Below are 13339 nucleotides of genomic sequence, written 5' to 3' on the forward strand. Positions count from 1 at the left end.
GGGTGTCAGCTCTCCTAGAACTAGAGTCATAGATGGGTGTGAGCTGCCATGTGGGTGCTGGGAACTGAACCAGGTCCTCTGCAAGAGCAGCCAGTGCTCTTAGCCACTGAGCATCTCTGTTGCCCCTCTAGAGTATTTTTAAAGTAAGATCAAGGGAAGGGATGGCTACTTTGGGGCTTACAGATGATGAAAAGTAACAAAACTACAATAAAATAAAAGGGAATTTGAGATTTTTGTCAATTATATAGAAATATTTTCAATAATTTATACATCCTTTCTTGAATTCTAATGGAATTAGAATTTGTTCTATAGCATTTCAAATTATTTTCAATCATTTATTCAGCATAATTTATTTTTTAAAAAGCTAAGGAAATATTCTTATTTAACAACTGATGAAATAACACAAACATTCTTATCCACAATATGAAAATAATTTGATGTTAATAATGTATTATTTAAAAAACAACAACAGCCCATCAGAAACTTAAGTGCATTTATAAAAGAAAGTATTTTACCATATTTCAGCTAAAACTGGGGCCGGCAGACCTGATTGTAAGAAAAATGTACGGGCTTGATCACCTGAAAGTAATAAACACAAATGCCAAGTGATACATTAGTAAGTGGAATTATTCCAGTATTTATGAATAATAACAGTTGGTACAGAATGTTGATTTTAGCTCTTATCATTAAATATGTGAGTTATAAATGTATATACAAAGTTATTTACATTTTAGAGTAATATAAATCGCCACTAACAATCAGTGAAGAAAGAGTATATTATTCATTTAAAAGAGTTTACCCTAAAAGAGTTCTATAGTTAAAACTACTAAGTGCTAGGGAAACACTCCCCATGGGTTTCCCCATATTTGTATGTAAGCTTGCTGTGCAAGCCAAGAACACAAAACCCAATTCCTCCTGTTTGGGTTTTCAGGATGGGGTTTGTAAATGAAAAATCTTCAAGACTGAAGCAATAATGTCTCCCACGGGAACAAGGAGCAAGCTTGCCACAGAACAATGGCTTCTCTGAGCTTAGTGTTCTCCTGCAGCACCCACAGCACGCACACTTATCTTTCTGGCCCTCTGTATCATCCTGGTCAGACTCAGGGAACAAAAGAAGCCAACAGAAACAGGGCCATGGCCATGATGCCAGCTGTTCTGTTAGTGGTAAGTCCTGACTCGGGAACCTCAGATCTTCTGGTAGCAATGGATGATGACTGCCCATTATTAGCTTGTCAGCAGAGTAGTCAGACTAACAGCAGTACAGCACAGCAGGAATACAAATGACATCAGACTGTAGTACGTAGGAGAAGGGACTCCACAGTCAGTCTGACAGTTACCAGCAGTGGTCACGATAGCCTTAGGCAAAGCCCACAGCACATCTCAGTCTAGGCTTTGCCCTGTGTGCACACAGATGAGCACAGCACCTGCCACACTGGGGTGCTGTGACGGTGAAGTGCAATAGTGCGTGGTACAGAGCTGACACATGCTACAGGCATCATTACTGTGACAACAGTTCCCCCACAACCCTCACCCCAAGACAGGGTTTTTCTGCGTAGTGCTGGCTGTCCTGGAACTCCCTCTGCAGGGCAGGATGGCCTTGAATATATAAAGCATTAAGATGCAGTTGCACAGAAATGGAGAGAAAGGAAAGGCAAATGCAAATCAATCACTTTTTTGTTCTGCTGGTCTTTCTACAAAACAAGTGTTAACACCAACAATTAACACTTAACACAGGCTCAAAAACATGAGAAATAGCAGTGTGGAAACAGATTCAATGGAGGGAGCTGAGGCAGAAGGAGAACAAGTTAGAGGTCAGTCTGAGCTATAGAGCAAGACCATCTCTCAAAACAAAAACAAATCCTAAATAAATGCAAAAAATGTAAAGTTTCTGGGGGGTGGAGTGGGGGAATCTCTGGGAAAAATATCTGGTATAAGAAGGAAATAAAAGAACTAGGCAGGGTGGCACACACCTCTTTAATCCCAGCACTCAGAAGGCAGAGGCTGGTGGATTGCTGTGATTTTGAGGCCAGCCTGGTCTACAAAGTGAGTCCAAGACAGCCAAGGCTACACAAGGAGACCCTTTCTTGAAAAACAAAACAAAACAAAAAGCCTTCTTGAAATAGTATTAATATGTAATAAAACATCCTGACTACCACTTAGAATTCAAGAAAAGCATTCCCATATGCCAAATTGAATCAACAAATTAAGACAGTTTCAGGAAAAAATTATTTTTTCAGGAAAAAGTATTTTTTTAAATTCTAGAGTTTTGACAGATATGAATTTTATTACTTAACACAAATTTCATAGCATTTATTAAAACTAACTGTAAGATATATGAACAGGAATATAATTTATAATAAATAACAAAGAATAAATACAAACCTGTTATGTAACCTCCTGAAGGCTTGAGGTTATCAAACTGTTTGTCATGCTTAGTGCGTTCTTCAGATGTAATAGCCCACATATTTGGCCCTCCTAAAAATATATGAAAGGCCAAGATATTATAGTATGCAGATGAGCCTGCTCAAAATGGTATATCCGTAAGAATGCAAAATTCTAGCATGCAAATATGAATATTAAGCATCCATTTAATGAGACTATTTAATGTCTGAAGGACATTAAAAAAAAGAATTCTATCAACTATATACTACAACCCTAAGGCTTTCAGTCACCCACTCAGTTAACATCTATTGAATAATTGTATACCACTCACAAAGATAAGGTAAAAATGGCAACAAAAAGATTAGAGTATTATTCTCATTCTCAAAGAATTCATATCTAGAAAATAAGCATCATCATTTACTGTGTAAATTGTGAAGGACCCTAAGCACAAGTATGACAAAGCTGTAGAATTCTAAGTTAGAAACATCAGACGTGAGATCACAGGAAAGATTAAGACCTAAGCAAAGGCCAGAAGCATGAGCACTTTGCCATGTGCATAAGAGCACTTCCCTCACACAAAAAGGGCATGGCTCGAGAGGGGTGTGCAAGACGCTCTAAGTACACCAAGAGGCTACTCCCCACTAAGGTCCCATGTGAATACACAAAGTAGCAGGAAATAACTAGTTTGAATTTACTGCAAAGGGTTGTTTTCTTTTTCCTTTATCACTAGGAACTGAACCTAAGGCCTCCCTGTACTAGGTAAGATGTCTCCCACCAAGCTATAACCCTAACTCTCCACTTGAGACTTTCTCAAGTTCAGGGCACTTCCTTCAGGGGGACTGATATGTCTAGATGACAATGATTGCTTCCTGTTGCAGATTCTCAAGAGAGAGTCCATGCTTCTGCGGAGCACTTATGGAGATGCTGTCTGATGTCCATCTGCTCTACCAGACCTTGAGGCCTGGGAACAGGGGCTTTTTGTGTGTTTCTTTCTGTCCCAAGGACCAGTTAAGTACTCGGAAAAGGTTCATAAAAAGTGACTGCTGAATAGATCTCTGTATCAATAAAAGAAGGAGCAAGGGAGGAAAAAAAGTGTCTTACTACATAGATCAGGACTGGAGGGAACATAACACTCACAAATTAACCCTTTTGCTGCCTGCCCTTCAACTACAATCATTAGCAGTTTCTGGAGGAGACTTTGGAAAGCTTTATACATTCACTTTGGCTAATAATCACCTATATATCACTCTGGCTACTCTTTCAGTTTACTCAACATCTGTCAACAAGAAGCCATATGTATTTAGATACATAAACTCACATATCTACTATCCACCCTGAGTTAAAAATAATTTTTTAAAAAATCAGTATTAGAAAGGCAATTTTCTTTTTTGTTTTTGAGACAGAGTTTCGCTGGGTAGACCTACTGTCCTGCAACTCTTTGTAGACCAGACTGGCCTCAAACTCACGGTGATCTGCCTACCTCTGCCTCCCAAGTGCTGGGACTAAAGGCATGTACCACCATGCCTAGCTTAGAAAGGCAATATTCTCTCTCTCTCTCTCTCTCTCTCTCTCTCTCTCTCTCTCTCTCTCTCTCTCTCGATATATATATATATATATATATATATATATATATATATATATATATATATATATCTGCATGTACACCTGCATGCCAGAGAAGGGCATCTGATCTTAGTATAGATGGTTGTGAGCCATCATGTAGGGATCGAACTCAAGATCTCTGGAAGAACAGACAGTGCTCCTAACTGCTAAGCCATTTCTCCAGCCCCTTTAGAAAGGCAATTTTCAAGAAACATCTACCACTGAAAAATAAAGGTCTACTCTAATTATAGATCCTAAAACTGATTTGATAACATTTCCTTAGCCCTAAATGACTAAATTAAAAAAAAAAACTATAAAAAGAAGAGTTAGAGTTAAAAATAAAGAAACAGATATGTTGAAGAATCTAAAACAGCTAAAGCTACACACTTCTGAAATAAACACATATGTAGTAAAACCTTCCTTGTCTTATCAGCTTTTTATCAGTGAGATCGAGCATATTGTCCATGCAATACACAATATACCTATAATAAAATAACACTAAACATCATCTTTCACCTATTAAAACTAGCAAAACAAACAAGGTACATGGAGGAGGCCAGTGTGTATAGAGGAATGGCTGAGAACAAGTATAATGTCACAGTGTGAATTCCATTACAACAACTGTCAGAAGTCTCATGCAGAGACGGACAACTGTGCATATATTTACTATGTATGACTTTGGGAAAACGTTGACTAAAATGATGAAAATGACCACAAAGACCAAGAACAGCTGTAAACCCCAGCACTGTGCTATAAATTAGGGTATTGCTATGGAGAAGGAAACTAAAGGCAATGGTGGAAAAGTAATGCTTGAGATAACACAGTAAGTAGGAGATCTGAGATTAGAACTTGGGGGGTTGAGGATAGCTCACTGGTAGTGTGTGGCTAGCATGCACAAGGCCATGAGTTTGGTTCCCAGCATGAGGGGAAATAAAAAACCAACTTTGACCACAAAAAAACTGAGGTAGCCTGAACTGCCTCAATTCTATCAGCTCCAGCGTACATGGACAAGTTGCTCAAGCCCTCTAAACTGTAGCAGCCACCTTCCACAACTTAGGAATGCCACCTAACTCAAAGGGTTTCTACAGAGACCACATGGAATACACAATATACCTCAACAAGATAATGACAGGAATGACAAAACAAAATGTAATGACATACACGTATGAAAATTCCATTTAAAAAACTCATTACTTGGTATGCTAACCTAAAAAACTAATTAAAATTTTTTTTAATGGGCAAAAAGGTGTCACTATGGAACTTGCTATGTAGATCAAGTGGCATCAAACTCAACAGAGATCCACATGTCACTGCCTGAGATTAACAGTGTGCACCATCATGCCTGGCTATGGTGCTCTTTTATACACAACTATCTTTTCAACTGTTCTTGGATGCTTGTTTTCAGAATATTAAATTCACCCAGCCTGTTAATATATGTTGCTTAATTCCTCATGACTCCAAGCAACAATCATGACCTCTTCATTAAACATATAAGGGGAACAAAACCGAATATGAATCCCCTTTTAAAGGGGCTCCCAGCCTTCTTAATATTTAAGACTTCACCACCATGAGAATAACAAACAACTGAGGCCTGGCACTCAGAGGAAGGATAGCAGGCTACCAAGAAGAGACTTGATACCCTATGAGCATATACAGGAGGAGGAAATCCTCCTCAGTCACAGTCATAGGGGAGGGGAGTAAGGGGAAAATGGGAGGGAGGGAGGAATGGGAGGATACAAGGGAGGGGATAACCATTGAGATGTAATATGAATAAATTAATAAAATAAAATTTAAAAAATTAAAAAAAAGAAAATAACAAACAATAGACACTTTTATTATGATTAACATTATCTGCAAATAGAAATACTCAATAAGTAAGTTAAGACATGGAATAACTTAAATCATGTTCAAATCATTTTCAAAACAAAAGACCACTTTAAAATTTAAAATATTAATATACCAAGAATTTTCTAGAAATTAGATAGCCACAAAATTTAAAAAAATTCAGAAATGTAGATGATTCAAAGCCAATTTTTAAATAGTTGATACAATTCTAGCTTCCTTACTTAAAACGTAGCACTAACAGAACCTTTCAAAGAGCTAACTATTTGGTATTCTGCACCTGAAGGACAGAAAACCTCCCAATCTGTCTATTTTTGTAAGTCTTATGGAATGACAGTATAACAAGAATGGGGGTTGATGCCGGGTGTCGTGGGACACTGAAGGAGCACTCAGGAAGGCAGAGGCAGGCAGATCTCTGTGAGTTCAAGGCCAGTCTGATCTACAAAGCGAGTCCAGGACAGCCAAGACTATACAGAGAAACCCTGTCTGGAAAAACCAAAACAGGGGAGCTGGAGAGATGGCTCAGCGGTTAAGAGCACTGTCTGCTCTTCCAAAGGTCCTGAGTTCAATTCTGAGTAGCCACATGGTGGCTCACAACCATCTATAATGAGATCTGGTGCCCTTAGAGGGGGGAAAAAAAAAGAAAAACCAAAACAGGTTAGATGTGGTGGTGCATGGACTGTTAATAATAATACTTAAAATACTTTTTAAAATACCTTAAAGCCAAGCGGTTGTAGCACATGCCTTTAATCCCAGCACTTGAGAGGCAGAGACAGGTGGATCTCTGTAACTTTGAGGCCAGCCTGGTCTACAGACAGTCCAGGACAGCCAGGGCTCTGTGTAACAGAGAAACCCTGTCTTGAGGGAGAAAAACCAAGCAAACAAACAAAAGATAGTGACCTCTTACACTGCCTGATAATCATGTTAGGAACCCATCAAAATTCCTCCCACTTCCTCCTCATCACTAAACTAAAGATGGATTTTCAGAAAGATTTCTGTTGCTTATTCTCTTCTTGCCTTTGGCTCTGTTAAGCACATTCATAAAACCAGTGAAGAAGGAAAAGTTCTCAATTTATAGAGAACCACCTATATGCTGGTCAGTAATATCACCCTGTTTTCCCATGTGTAGATACATATACATATCTATAAATATACAAACATACATAAAGAACACAGCTAAATAGTACGTCAATTTTACAATTCTAAATGTACATAATTCAAACACGCTGTATTTATATACAATTAAAAACTAAATAGTAAACATAGTCTGCATTGATATTTATCTCCAGTTTAAATAATATTTAAGGCAAATTTAAACAAATAACACTTAAGATAAATGATGTATACTGACCTAGCACTATTTTATATCTCTAAAACATATCAGTTACATTGTTCCAAACAGACCTGTAGCCTATGTTGTGGAATTGACTAATAAAAATCTGGGTTTTCCAAGTATGGTGTAATGCTGCATCTGATTGCACACACCCAACACCTAGCTCTGCTGATCCCCAACCACACAGCTGAAAGACTATTGAGTCTAAAACTCTGAAAAGATAATAAAGCTCCAAGAAAATGGGAAGGAGGTATTATTCTTAAAGCTATTGGAGGGTTTTTGTTTGTTTATTTGTTTGTTTGTTTTGCTTTTTTGTTTTTGTTATTGTTTTTGTTTTTCGAGACAGGGTTTCTCTGTGTATCCTTGGTTGTCCTAGACTTGCTTTGTAGTCCAGGCTGGCCTCAAACTCACAGTGATCCACTTGCCTCTGCCTCCTGAGTGCTGGGATTAAAGGCGCGTACCACCACCACCCGGCTTTATTGGAGTTTTTATTCTGTATTCTTTCCTCTTTTTTTCTAGATTATGGATAAAGTCACTATGATGGGTTTCAGAACTTCTTCCCCAGTCAGTCTTCAGCACCCCATAATTCTGAGTCTGAAACAAGCTATATCACACTGTAATATCAACCAGTAGCAACATGTATCTAAAATAACCGCTTGCCTAGCACTTGGAGGCCTATCATGTTCTCTCAATCTGCAAATGTATTCCATTTTTGAAAAGCAGAATGCAAAGCAATGTGATTAAGAAGGCTTTGGGAAGGACGGTTCTGCAGTGCAAAAGATTAGGAGCAGAGCTGCAGTTACAAAAACATTAGGCACTGACACCCTTTCTAGTCTTAATTTTAAAAAGAAAGGGGAAAAAAGGGAAGTAAAGCACCAAAGACTAAGTAAAAAATATCTTGTTTGTCCAATATGGCAGCCTTAGCTACATACGGTTTTAAGCACAGGAAATGCAGCAGTGTGATTTACTTAATTTTTATTAGTTTAAACTGAAACTGAAATAGACAGACGTGGCTACTATATTACACAGACGGCACTCTGAGAATCAAAGTAACCTACAATGTCTGCAGTTAGCCTCGGAATGACAAAAATATACGTGGCAAAATCAAATGAAAAGGTCACAGCATTAACACAAACACCTGGGTCCAGCTGTATTTTTCAGGTGTCAGGCATCAACAACAGCTATGGCAAATGATTTCCTAGAGGTGTCCACCCTGCTTTTGAAGTTTGTGCTGTACATGGATATGACTTTCCACAACATTTTAAATCCTGAATGGAACTTAAATTAGATATTTACAAATTACTCAACTAAGTACAAAAAGATAACCGTCTCTCTGCTATCAATTTCTCAAGATTATCTTTATTCCTACATACCTTTTCCTAATTAATAGTATCTACCTTATTCACATGGGCATTTTGTTTTGTTTCCAGTAATTTTTATATATAATGCAATGAGCTATATAATAGACATAATATTTATGGAATAATAGGAGGACTGGGATCATACTACTTGCATGTTTGATTTGTAAACCTCATTAATATGCTGATTGAAATTTGTAAGTAAACTGAGTTTAGTGAAAACATTTCATATGAGGCACAGAAATCCTCAAACCTGGACAAGAGCATTGCTGTCTTAATCTTGAACTTATGTATCACTCATTATAGAAAAATAATTATTATTTTAAAATGTCTATAGCATCAATCCCTATAATTTTACATCATTTCCATAATGGAGACAATATTCATTGTAATCTTACAAAGTTTTAAATTACATACATTTATTTATTTACTTATTTATTTGAAGGGCACATGTGAGGAGGTCAGAAGACAACTTGTAGGAGTCACTTCTCTCCTTCTACCATATAAGTCCCAGAGATCAAACAAAGGTTGTCAAGTTAAATAACTATACAATATAAACATTAAGTAATATAAATGTTCATAAAGAAACATTTAATATTATATCTGTATTACTAAATAATTATGTGTTGGCCTGGTCTATTTGCAATCATCTGTGCAACTAAAAACACCCTTACTATTCACCTAAGAGCATTCAGCTTTTTGTCCTGCAGTTTCATGAATTAGGCAGAATATACCTTTAAATTATTCTCAACTATTCAGTGGGAAGAACATATTCCAGATAGTACCAAAAATGTTTCAATGGAATGTGGAATTTATGTATAATATTAGTAAGAAGATACATATAATGCTTTAAAACCCTTGGTGTTTTTAATCAGAATACTTCCAAGTTTTACAATTAAAAAGTCAAAATTATCTATACAAATATTTCAAACAACAGGCTCACCCCCACAACAAAACCCACATCCTCTCATCTTACCAGGCACAAAGTTACTTACCATTCATAGCTGTGGGGAACTGAGCCATCATGGTCCTGAATTTTTCTTGCAGCTCTCAGCCATCTGCAACATGAGATCGCGGTGCCATTAATACATCAAAGGCAGAACACAGCTTAGTGCACTCACTGAGCTGTAGGACTGTCTGTCCCCTTTAGCACACACATCCAACAAAAACCAGCACAGAGCTCCTGCTGCTGCTGCTGCTGCTGAACAAGCAGAATTCATGGTTGGGGGCACTGAGGGGATTCTGTTGGCAATAGTGCTGCCTTCATTCCATGGCCATTTAAAAGAAACAGTATATGCAACAGCCAACGCAGAATGAAGAAACCCTCGGCATTAACCAACATTTCTGCAGAAATCAACTCAGGAGAGAGAAAGCTGTTATGACTAGGCAAGAATTGATTAAAGGAAACCAAGTGCATGAAGTAAGTATATTAAGAATCACATGGAAATCTGTAATACTCTTTTTTTTTATCCCCATTAAAAATAATTTCCAAAATAAATGTAATGCTGCTTTTTAAATTAAGCTCTATAGGCTTAAAAGTATATTGCAAAGCATACAGACACACAAAGTTTAAAAGTAATTTCAAAAGGCATCATAATTATTAAAACACATACATGCTTACTTAAGCAAGTACACTAGTAAGAGAAGGGTCTTTATAGTAACAGCTCTAGATTTAGATGTACCTGGCTCTATTCCCATCTCTGACTACAGAAAAGGTTTTTAACTTTTTTTAAGTCTTAGATTCCTTGTCTACAATACTTTTAATCAGTATTTTATTAGTTATTACATAACCCAACACAGGGCCAGACATAGTGTGTATTCAGTAAATGACTGTTTTGTAAACATCCAGAAAAAGGGAAGTATCATTCTAACACCCCCCCATTCATTATTTAACTGTAAATAAAGGCAAACTTCAAGAATCTTGAAGAATATATTAGTCAGATAAAGTTTAAAAAGACCACTCAGTACCTCATCTATCTATCTAAATAATGTAATTATTAATACTTTTAGGAGCCTCTGAAAGGTACTTATAGGTGATTTTAAACAGAGCAGTGAAGAAAGGTTCACATGAAGCTATCACCAGAAAACTGGCTGACTGTCAAAAAGTGGCTTCAAGGTAACATTATATTGATGTTTTCAGTAGCATCCTTTGCTACCAAGGATCCAATCCTCTAATGACTTTGATAAATATTGTTAAATTTCATATTTATTTAGTGATTTGCAGTGACAAAAAAACTGGTACATAAGTGCAATTGATTTATTTACAGGAGAATTCACAGCTGCCTTCCCTCCTACAGAGCAAATTAATTCATCTATGACATGTTAGCCACATCATGTGGTGAGTAAACGGAGAGGTGATCAGAATGGCTAATGGCAAAAAGCACCCATCTACACAATAAAGAGAGGCCGGGACAGTGGAACTGGGGAACGTGCACAAGGCCTCCGATGGCACTGGCAAGTGTACTCTGCACTACCACCCTCCCATCTAAACGCATGTTCATCCTCAGCTGACAACAAGCTTTAGGGCAAGGGACTGTAAAACTGTCTCCTCAACATGCTTTTACTCCTTCTGGGTAGGAGTAAATTTATCATGTTAGTTTTCTTCATTCCTTTCTTTAAAAAGATAAATTCCAAGTATTGGAGTTATTGACAGAAAATTAATGTCCAAACTCTGGTAGAGTGGCTGAAAGTCCTTTAGAAGGTATGGTGTCGAGCCTTACAACACAAGTAAGAATTGGTTGTAATTACAACGTTTAAAATCTTGAATTTAACTGCAGCAGACATGCATTTTTAAAAGACTTTAGAGAAAGAAACATACACTCCATTTAAGATAGACGCTCAACTATGAAAAACGACAAAGCAAGGCGATCAAGCAATGCAAGCTGCAAACAACGCCTGGCACCCACTAGAGAGCAGAGGCCACGGGAAGAGCTGAGCTGACAAACAGTGCAGGGCTCAAAAGAAGCAGAACTCACTGACTCTCTGGAAATGAGTGACTGTGTAATAAAAGAAAACAGAAAGACAGCTCTCAGGATTATAGAGGATTATAGAGAGGGCTTGGGGTGACCAGATAAGAGAGTTAATTAACACAAAGGAAGTCTCACCAACTACTTATGCCTATCATTTCCTTAAACACAGAACAGTTCTGCAAATACATGTTACTTCTTCCATGTAAATGACCATAGAAATATAAAAGAAAAATAACATTCATGCCTGAAAGTAACTTATCTACTTGGATGTGGGGCATCAGACACTTTCGTCTTCCTAGTTTCCTGTAACAGACAATTACACATGGGAGAACACTTGTCCAAAGCATTATAGATAGCACATTACGTAACCGTCTAAAGCAACACACATGCCCACGATGACTGGGATAAGAGAAAGACCAACTGAAGACAGACTCCCATGGACAGAAAGCCTTTCATCAGTTAAGGTCTAAACATACAAACCATCTGCCTAGCACTTTTGGCTGAGTATCGGGTATTCTGAGAAGATAACCAAATATCATGTCATAGATACTTAATTGTCACAATTATAATCCTGAAATAAAGTTAGAAAATAACCAAATAATACAATGGAAAGGGAGGGCAAGTCTCCTGGGCTAAGATGAAAGTACTAATATTGCCAGGTGGTGGTGGCGCATGCAGCAGAGGCAGGCAGATCTCCATGAGGACAGCCTGGACTACAGAGCAAGTTCCAGGATAGCCAAGGCTATACAGAAAAACCCTGTCTCAAAAAACAAACAAACAAAACCCAAAGTACTAGTATAGATCTTTTCCACCTTGCATGTAGAATTCACCTATCCATGCATGTAAGCACCATACTGCAGCATTTATGCATATACAGCACTCAGTTCACTCTGGTAGTATCTAGTGATGGTAAAATAATTCATTGGAATGAACAAGCCTTCAAAGCATACCACTGCATCTGTTTTAGTTACATTAATTTTCTGTCTCATTTTAGAATCATTAATTGCATCGTGCTTAACAATTTTCCTAGTTTACAAGCAGACTTGGAGAGCTACTAAAAATCTGGAGGTGGAGCTCAGAGGTAGGGCGCTTGCCTAGCATGCACAAGACCCTGGGTTCGATCCCCAGCGCTTCACAAGAAATCATTAAAACTGAAATTTTGAAAAACATGACAGATTACACAAGTCTTTCACATTTTTAAAATAATTACTAACACTTGCTTAAGTTATCTATTAATTGAATACACTTCTATTAATCACCTACCATATGTCATGTTTAATTAATATTCATTAAGAAGCCAACATTCCAGCTCTGCACATGGAGCTTCAGGCGCCCAGTGCTAGGTAGCCTGTAATACCCTCCTGCAAAATCCTTGCAGGGCAGATATCTTACTCATCTCACAGACAAAGGAATGGAGAGCTTCAATTACTTGCCAAGATGCAATGTCATGAAACCATGAGGAGATTCCAAGCCTTTCTCATTCTAAAACCTGTGCACTCCTCCGTTTGGCTTTGGCTTTATGCATCTTTTCCTCTCCTAAATGAATATAATAATGATGAGAAGGTTATATGTTCATACAAGCAGCGGGCAAACTGTCTGCCCAGGCTGCCACAACACACAAAGCCACGTCAAATAAATTAGGAGTGCCGATGTTTCTGGCCTCTTGGCATACAACTCTGAAGGGAAGGTGACTAACCAGCACCTCCTTGCTTACATGATTCACGGGTGTCCAACAAACACCCTGCTCTACGTGTGGAGATGATACCGTGTGACGAGGGGCAGTTTGTGGTCATGCTTTGAACTATTAATTACAGCTGTGGAGCACTGGCCAGACAACCTTTGAAGAAACCCTA

At 37.8% G+C, this 13339-nt stretch overlaps 1 protein-coding gene across 6 annotated transcripts in view; it reads right to left on the minus strand.

Annotated features, from left to right (window-relative positions):
- The window catches only part of ITSN2 (intersectin 2), a 111142-nt gene that overhangs the window by 77838 nt on the left and 19965 nt on the right, over nucleotides 1-13339 (minus strand). For all 6 annotated transcript variants that reach the window (XM_084793402.1, XM_084793401.1, XM_084793400.1 and 3 more), the window contains exons 2-4: nucleotides 9513-9575; nucleotides 2383-2475; nucleotides 516-579 (exon numbers count right to left, since the gene is read on the minus strand). In XM_084793402.1, the coding sequence (XP_084649528.1) occupies nucleotides 516-579; nucleotides 2383-2475; nucleotides 9513-9543 (188 nt within the window). In that variant the 5' untranslated portion in view covers nucleotides 9544-9575. The remainder of the gene's footprint in view (nucleotides 1-515; nucleotides 580-2382; nucleotides 2476-9512; nucleotides 9576-13339) is intronic.

The sequence above is a fragment of the Acomys minous genome (assembly GCF_964271855.1).
Source record: "Acomys minous genome assembly, chromosome: 8".
NCBI classification, from domain to species: Eukaryota; Metazoa; Chordata; class Mammalia; order Rodentia; family Muridae; genus Acomys; species Acomys minous.